The 9,529-nt window shown below is 34.8% G+C and overlaps 1 protein-coding gene across 1 annotated transcript; it reads left to right on the plus strand.

Moving 5' to 3' along the window:
- Positions 1-5,558: 5,558 nt before the first annotated feature.
- On the plus strand, positions 5,559-8,383 carry LOC142356188 (uncharacterized). The gene is made up of 2 exons (XM_075408145.1): positions 5,559-5,837; positions 8,054-8,383. The coding sequence occupies exons 1-2, from the start codon at positions 5,559-5,561 to the stop codon at positions 8,381-8,383; spliced, it is 609 nt and encodes a 202-aa protein (XP_075264260.1).
- The last annotated feature ends 1,146 nt before the right edge of the window (positions 8,384-9,529 follow it).

Consider the following 9,529-nt stretch of genomic DNA (forward strand, 5'->3'; position numbering starts at 1 on the left):
CCTATTAAATTAGTTAGCACACATGAGTTGGGTGTGGGGGGTGTTATGTTGGGATGTTGGGGGTGTTGATGTGGGGGGGGGGTTGATGTGGTGATGGGGTTGGGGTTTGATGGAGCTCCATATCAAGACAAAGCACCTCGCGCTCGATCATTAATATCTCCGCGAAAATGATATCAATCAAGCTCGCACATATATTGTTTGTTAGAGCAGATAATAAGCTTACTCATATCAAAAAATCATCCAGATCGAATCACTCAATAAAAAGTTATAAACGATGGCCCATCGGGCTTACCTCAGATTTCCGGGTGTCACAACGCCAGATCTTTAATAACTCCATCAATTTTGGGTCAAATTAAACGGGACATAGCTCATTGAGACCGTTATTATCTAAGCTTTAAAACTATATATAGCACATTAAATTTGGATCACTGGTTGATGAGAAATTAGGTACTGAGCACCGCCTAAATCGACCTACCTACACACGAGGTACCTCGAGCTCGATCATTAATATCTCCGCGAAAATGATACCAATCAAGCTCGCACATATATTGTTTGTTAGAGCAGATAATAGGCTTACTCATATCAAAAAATCATCCAGATCGGATCACTCAATAAAAAGTTATTAACGATGGGCCACCGGGCATACCTCAGATTTTCGGGTGTCACAACGCCAGATCTTTAATAACTCCATCAATTTTGGGTCAAATTAAACGAGACATAGCTCATTGAGACCGCTTTTATCTAAGCTTTAAAACTATATATGGCACATTAAATTTGGATCACTGGTTGATGAGAAATTAGGTAGTGAGCACTGTGTAATTTGACCACAAAATATAGCCGAAATGCCCGTATGCCAGCCAATATGCCAACCAATATGCCACCAAAATATACCGTGGTATGCCCATGGCATGCCTGGTATGCCCATAATACATTGCTAAACTAACAGAGGGCAGGATTGGCTCTTCTGACAATCCTGACATCGGCACTGCCATATGCCCATTTTCGTCCCCATTTTGACCATTTCGTGGCAGACCATTTTGACCATTCCCACTACTATCGAGCAGGTTTCCACGACTTTGTAAAACTGGGCCCCTTGACAGCATGGGAACCGTCACAGTCTTCTTCATAACTTTTCCTCGATTCGAATACCCAGACATTTCAAGATCTGAAATATATATATGTTGATTTTCGGCTAAAATTCGGCTCCAAACGGCTGAAAAATGGCTGAAAACGGCCCAAAACACCTGAAATACCCTCAATAGACCCTCCCGGGGTGCTAATATCACCCAATAATCAACTTGGTATGCCCCCGGCATCATTTTCTAGCACCCCGGGAAAGTGGCCAAAAAGTAATGCCAAAATCGTGGCACGTTGCGAAATTTTTTTGAATTCGAAAATTTCACTCGAATTTTTTTGAAAAGTTGGTTTTGACTTGGGAATCAACTTCCAAGTGTTATCCAAGTCTTGGTTAAGACTTGGCAGACTTGTAAGACTTGTATTTAGACTTGCCCAGTACTGTAAACCTAAATAAGACTTGGATTTAGACTTGCCTAGTACTGAAATTGACTTGGCGTTCAGTCCGGGATAGCACTTCTCCTTTCTTTTGTATGTATTTTTGTTTGCAATTAATTGCTATAGGTGGATTATCTCACTGCACTTTTTCTTTTTCACTCTTGCATTAAATTTCTTTAGTTATCGCATACAATACGCAGCAATTTTTTCTAAAATGTTTTCTCAAAAAGTTTTCTAAGAAATTTTTCCTAAAGAGAAACCAAACTGAGGCGTGCAACCCAAGAAGGATGTGTTCTGAAACATCTGGGTTGGGCATAGGAGGTACCAGATCAACTTTGCAACAAAGTCGACTCTGATCAGACGAACTTGAGTCGCGTAGAGTGGATATCAGATATAATTGGGTTGGGCACTGAGGGTACCCAGACTAACAAATTTCAAAGTTGAAGCAGCCGTGACCTACAATTTAATGAAATTCTTTTCAGAACAACAAATGTTACGCTGTTTAGATGTTTTTCGATAAAATTAGTAAAAATTATTGTTTCGACCTGCTTTGTGCTCAATTGCGGGTGTATTTGTTCTCTGGCATTTTTGGCCGATCCTTTTAAAAATCCTAGAGCATTGTGAGTGGTATCGTTAGAAAGCCTGTCATGCGTAAAAATTGTATGTAATTAAAAGAAAATTCAAAAATCTGGGTTTGAAAATTGTCGTGAATATTATTGAGGCTGATTTTCACTTTTTCTGCTCTCTATTTTGAAACCTTTGCTAATTTTGCAAAACTTTGACAGATTTTGCTGACAATTTGTCCTGTTTTCATAAACAAGAGAAACAAATCATTTTTTGGTGGCCAAAACTGCAAATTGTTATCAAGAGCTTTGCCCCAATGCCCACTGAGACATTATTTATAAAATAATACGAGGTCTAAACATGCATCCTCTATCTACTCAAACAATTTGGAATTTGCATTTTGATGATATAGGTTGAATTGACACACTTTTTTTATATCAGTGTCATTTTTGATCTCTTTCAAATTTTTCCGAAAATTTTATCACGTATTCAAAATAGTGAAGGTGCGATAGAGAGGGTACTATTTCTGACTGAAAACAATCTAAAGAGTTTAAATTATAATGGGAAAATTGTTTTGTTGAATTCTGTTCAGATTTTTGCTACGCACTGATGTCAATGAGAGATTTAATTGTAACAAGAGATTGAGTTCAAATTAAATCAGAACCCTCGGAAGTCAAGCATAAAACTGATTTCAAGCAAAATTTCTAGAACTCAAGCGAAAAAAGTTTGAAAAAACCCTTTTTTAGAATCCTTTGTCTAAAATTTTTAAGTGCTACAACTTATCTTCTGCTCTAACGTTTTTCTTTTGATTCGTTTGCTAAATTTGTCAGAGTTGCTATATTGTAGTAGTGGATTCAATTATAAGGGTGACAATGATCTTTTTCAATTTAAATATTAGTTTCCAATTATATTGAATAATTGAGATATGCATGTTTTATTCTATTTGATTTATCACATAGTTTCATCATCAGCAGGTCTCCCTACGTTTATAATACTATTACTTTCATCTAAGAAAATTTAATTCATGTTTTGGTTAAACGCGCTTTTTGGCTTTGAGAAAGTGCGTGCGCAAAAAAATTAGATTCTTTGATGATCTTATACTATTCTGATGTCTTAGTGTCGTTACTGGAAGGCCTCCATTGATTATCTAACAAAGACTAAATTAAGCAATAAATGGATTTTATTGCTGGTTAAAGTCTTATGACTTATTTTTTTTTTAAAAAAAATAGTGTGTTTAATTTTGACCTTTTTTGTCTTTATTTTTGTCGATTTGTAGCTTAATCTCATTAATGACAGGTCTCGGATAATTTAAAACGAAATGAAATTGTTTTTTTTTTAAAAAAAGATTTAAGTTATCTTCTAACGGTTTTTTACCTTGATACTATCTGTTAGTTGAAAAAATTGTGAACTTAATTGCTAATTTTTCCGTCTCTCTTTAAAACAGATTTCAAGCTAAATAACAGGGCTCTACAATGTGGAATTTGTATTTCAATTAAGTTTTTCGGTTTATTACTTGCCATATTTTAAGGGAAAATTTATTCTCAAAAATTGGTTGTAATTTTCTTTAAATCTTGCGTTAACTTGATGTTATTCATATGCCCTGGTATTTCTTTCTATTTTACAGTTTAGTGTAGTGAAGATTCGGAACCAATCTTTGTTCCTTTCTATCGTTCTAATGAAACAAAATAGGTGTTGTTGTTTGGGTACCATTAATCTTCCGCCAAACTTGTCTAAAACCTAATTTTGTTCCTTACTTTGTTTTGTTTCCCGAGGCTTCTAACAATGCTGTTTTGTGATTTTACTTTGTGAGAAAAGTTAGAAACTCTGTCAACATGATGTGATTAACTCTGCTAATTTTAACAAAAAATAACTCTCGAAATAAGTTAAAATTCAGGACTTACATGCTATTTTAAATTTTTCCTGATGAATTTCCTCGATGTATGTTTTAGTCATCTGATTAAGCGGTAACAAATCAATAAGCCATTATTTTGGTGATTTTACTACATCGCCGCTAAAACATTTCCGTGAGCTGAGTTGTTTCTGTATTGAATATTTGTTTAGTTTTGTTAAATTTCAGGATAAAGTTTTAGAACAGGCATGAATTTCGTCACATAAAAAAATGACTTCAACAACTACCTATTAAATATAACTAGAGAATATAACTTTTCGCCGACTTGTAATTTAGTCTGATCAGAGACAGCTGCCATCAGATTTCAAGCAAGAAGTAATTGATTCCTTTATTTGGCTTAATCTTCATCCAACGGTTTTCTGGCGTCGATAATTTTTGTTCAATTTTGAGTTTTTCAGTAACTGATGTTCATTTTTTCCTTGATTTTCAGGTAACCGAGTTTTTCGTTATTGTTGCGTTTTGAATCAGTAATACAAATATCAGTTAGAAAACCAACAGAGCTCATAGGCTTTTGAATGACGTTTTTTGATCCAATTCATGTACTGTTTTATTTTCTCTTTACTGCGAGACCATTTTGTTTCGAACAATTTTATTAATTTTTTGAATCTCGCCTTTTTTGCGTATGTCTTGATATTTTTTGTTTTTTTTTGTCTTTCATTTGGAATTGGCTGCTGTTTAACAATGACTGCTGTGAAAGGGAGTTATTTCTCTGGCCAAATGTTTTGCTTCGTGCAATTACTGTCACGCTAGTGAAATGAAAAAATTACCTAACTGTTACTCGCGTCTGTCAATATTTGAGAATCAAGTATCCTTTGGAATTCATTACTCTTTTCAAGTTGAATGTTTTCTATCTCTACTTCGTTAGCAGACGCAAGCCAAGGATGTGTATGAGTGGGGTCGTAACATTTTGTGCGAAGCACCTTGGCGAACCTGCTTGTTAATTCTTAACACATGAAAATGCTCCACTCAACAAAACAAAACAATATCAGTCTCTGGCGAGTTCTTGACAGCTAAAATTGCAAATTTTTGAAAAATAAATCTCTACAGCAGCGAACACCTCCTCTTCAGAAGACTAGCTGTTTCTTACGGCTGGACCTCTTGATTCTGTACAGAATATCCAGACTCTGAGATGGGTACTGATCAGACTGTACGGGTTCTGAAAAGGGCTCTGTTCAGACTATACAGACCGTAGAGTAGCTTCCAGAATCAGTCGCTGGCCGCGCTTACCACTTTTGCGCTGACTAATTTGCTGTGATCAGAGTTGGCCCGGTTCGCGTATCGCAATGTGGAAAGTTCTAACAGAAAAGTTATAAATTTCAATGAATTTTTTTAGATTTTAAGACAATAAGTTTTATTGTCATAATGATATCCCTTAGGTTGATTTCACTTCAAATTGTATAGGAATGTTAGATTGATCAAGCTAGACGCGGAATTTCCGGAAACAATTTTATAAATTATCGCAACATTTTCATGTAATTTGATTTCAGGACAACCACTATACGTTGACATATACGATTTCAAAAACTAATTCTGTTCCTTTTTAATCACAGCTACGGACCCAGTGGTGGCCCTAATGCAGCGTGATTTTGACGAAGACCGGCTGTTCACTCTGAACCCTACAACCGAGAACTGCACCCTACAGACCAACATCACAGACAGCATTCGGATCAGTACTGAGCCTCCAGCAAACGCAACGAACCCTACTTTCATGTGGCGAATCGAATGTGGGCTGGAAAACGCGTCGCTGATAATTGATATGATGAAGCCAACTTATCTGACTGATGAAATGATTCGGCTACACGTGTTGAGTGAAGACGATTGCAATATGAAGTTCTCATGCGAGGTCTATGGAGTAGGTCACAACTTTCATATCTTTGATGTTTTAAAAATGATGTTATCAAGTTTTGTAATTACTGTCAAATGGCTCAGCACACCAAATTATACAACTTCAATATTTGAACAATATTTCACCTTGAATTATTGCGAGCTGCCCGGTGTTGATAAAATATCTGAACTAAATGTAATAAAAAAGAAGTAATCAAAAAATAATTTCTGCGGTTCTAAGCTACAAAATCTCCGAAAAAATAAGGGGAAAACACGATTGAAGGCAAAAGTAACCAAATAGCTGCTGTTGTTGAGTTTTTGAAGCAAATATCTACAGAAGTTTCTTTAGTTTTTGAGTTTGCGTGATTTACTGATTCATTTTTTTCTAAACTTTTTCAAATAGAAGTATCGTTCTCAAAGAAAAGAGTCAAGATCAGTGATGCGTCATCAGATTGTTTTTTTTTCCCAAATTTGTCAATTTTGGGAAAAAAGTGGCTACAAAACGTCAACAGTGCCAGTAACTCAATTATGAAATCTCACTGGATTTGTTAAACCAACCAAAGTCATACCCCGATTGTATTTGTTAAGCAAAACAATATACAGAAGATGCACAACTTGTTTTAATTGAAGCTTGTGGTTTATGGCAAAAAATTGAAAAATGTCCGCTCTAACAAAATAACCGTTATAGAAATTACATCATAGAAATGTTTTTGAAATGATTTTATATACGATTTGGTAACGCAATATTGCTTTCTATTTATGTACTTTTTGTAATGATAATAGGGAGTATGGTATTTGTCAAAAAAGGTACGCCAAAATATTTTTTTGTTGGAAGGCTCTTTTTATTTTAAGTTTAACCATTTTCATGATTTTTGAACTCAAAAATAAGTAGTGAGTTTGGTCCCACTGAAACAAGATGTTAAGTAAAAATACCGAGTGGATTTGCAGCGTAACGGTGTGAAAAAAGAGGTTTTTCGGTGGTGGTATTTTATTTACAGGCATAAATTTGGGCTTCAACTTTTTTTACTGCTTTCCCAGTTTTTTTTATAGCATTTTACTTACTAAATGGTTCTCCAAGTCCAATGCTATAGGTTTCTGGGTCAAGTGTGTTTCTTTTGTCAATCAAAACTCTTTGAATTGTAATTCATAACTTGTCCTACTTAGTTCTTTTATTATAAATTAAGTGAACATTTAGATTTCTTGGTCGCTTTCGCGGCCAGTTCATCATTGCAGACCGTTGTCAAGGTTTATTTTTGTGCAATGAGTGTGACTTTTTTCCTAATCAAAATGTTTTTGACTTTTATTTGTTCAAGTATTCCAAATAATTTCGCTAGTCACTTAAATGTGCTAATTCATACATTGCGAAAGTTTGCGATGATTCTATTTAAAAGTTTGCGATGATTCTATTTCTATTCTCGCAAACAAAATGAGGTACAGGTTTCATTTCCGCAAAAAGAAACCTAGCTTGCTCTGCAGAAGAAATTTACTTCAATATGCAAATTTTTTACTTAGAACAATTGTTTTGGTAAATGCTAAGATGACTTTAGGATATGCAACAATTGTCTATAATAATAAAATAAGATACTCTTCTTTCAGAAAAAGACATAAACTTGAAAACAACCAGCTAAATTGTTTGCGTTACGTTAATAACAGAAAACTGTTCTGCGCTGTTGAGGTTTTTCAGCGATATAGCAAAATTGTTGGCAATGTTCTTTTTTTCTTTTTTGTAGTCAGTTCTTTAATTGCCATTGATCAAATGGGTTTCTTAACAAAAAACATCCAATCTACCCCAGATGCTGGAAAGTTGAGTTAAATGGAACCTGTATGCGTTGTTTGGTACTATTAAATAGGAGAAAAATTGATCGATCTGACACCATAAATTGTAGAAAGAAATGTTTTGGTTCATTAAATAATTTTTGCGTTTGTATTTGCATCAAAATTATTATCAGATTAAATTAATGAGAAAATTTATTGCACCATATTAGAGTAATAAAATAAAGTAACTTGTGATCATAAATTGGAGCTAGAAATGATAGGCTTCTTCTAAGCAGGTAGCATTTTAATATTCTTGCAATTTGGGCTAATTGGCTCTGTGAAGAGCACAGGGTTACATCAATCAAGAGTCTTTGGTGTCGCAACCCCAAAATAACCCCAGCTTCACTCTCACCATAAAAGGGTCAATACTAAATCAACATAACGAGCTCGCAGTTACTCTGATGCAATAAAGTTATAAAATTTTTTCAGAGATCATTAGAGGAAAAATGGAAAACGGTCGACGACTGTGAAGAAGGAACACTTCTTGCAGACGATAACCAAGGATCAATGACATTTCGATTCCTAAAATTGTTTGATCTTCAGTTTCTCAACTCACCGTATAACCCAAACGACACAAGACTGCCCCTTGAAGTCAGTTTTAGCTTCAAGGGCATCCAGCACACTTCGCAACAGTTTTTCAGAGACAATTGGGCACCTCGGAGTTTCATTTCGGATGTATACGCTGGTCACACAGTCAGGATTGATGTGGAAATTTACGATCCAAACGCAGCAGTAACGTGTGTCATCGAAAGCAGTTAGGACCATTTTTCGCCTTTTGTTTCCACGTGTTGATGTATTTTCTGTCATTCAGTTTGACAGAGATAAATTCTTGGTTATCAGAACTGTGCGAAAACTTCAAGAGGACGATAAAAACCGTGTCGCAGTTTTTAACCACTCGTTTCCATTACAATTGTTGCGATCTGAAATTATAGCCCCCCCCCAGTGGTCAGATAACGTATACCCCCCCCCCCCCAAGCATGGTAATTATACCATAATGGGGGACTATAATTTCGGGGTATAATGTGAAAGAACCAAAATTTAGTCAACTTTTGTTCTAGTAACAACAGTTGCTGAACTTATCAATGAAATGACGCTAGCAGCCGATAAATACTACGAAAATATCAAACCCTGTGACGGAACGGGTTGGGATTGTACAATTTTTCACTTACTCTATTCTCGTCAATATTGCTATGCGAAGAATGGCGAGAAAAGAGCGGCGTATTAAAAACTCTACCGACTCAATACCTTGATATGTTGAGAGTTGATATCCTGAAAAATAGATAAAAGTAATGAATTCTACCAACGTTTTCCGCATTTTAACAATTTCTCACAAAACCGTATATATTTTAACCTTTTTTGAAAATACACTCCTTGAGCAAAAAAATAAGTTTCGCCATTTTGATATAGAAAATACAAGCAAAAATTTAACATTTGTGAAAATTTACCCACTCAGTGCCTGAAAGCTTCTCAATGATCCACACCAATTCACTATGTCAAGAAAGTCACAACTTAACAAAAACAATTTAAAATTTGCAAAATAATGTTCCGAATTTTTGCCAGCTTTTAAAAAAATATATAAAAATCTGAATATTTGTAATAAAGGGAATTATTTTCACATATAAAACAAAATAAACGACATTTTTTGTTTTTGTAGAGTGTTCTATAAGCTGATAAGCTGATGTCTTGGCCGTTGAAAAACTGATTCTAAAAAGTCCCATGTTAAAAAAGTGAAAGTTACATATTGTGTTCATAATTTGGTTTATCAAATCAGCTATTGACAGTTTTTTTTATCACAACTACGTAATTTAGAATTTGTTGTGATAATTGCAAAAACATTCCGTTACTAAAAAGCTCACTGTCTCTGCGGTAAGAACATTAAAAAAAGATTTTTTTAAATTGATAAAA

This window comes from Convolutriloba macropyga, unplaced genomic scaffold, assembly GCF_964194025.1.
Source record: "Convolutriloba macropyga unplaced genomic scaffold, txConMacr16.3 SCAFFOLD_6081, whole genome shotgun sequence".
In the NCBI taxonomy this organism is placed as follows: Eukaryota; Metazoa; Xenacoelomorpha; order Acoela; family Convolutidae; genus Convolutriloba; species Convolutriloba macropyga.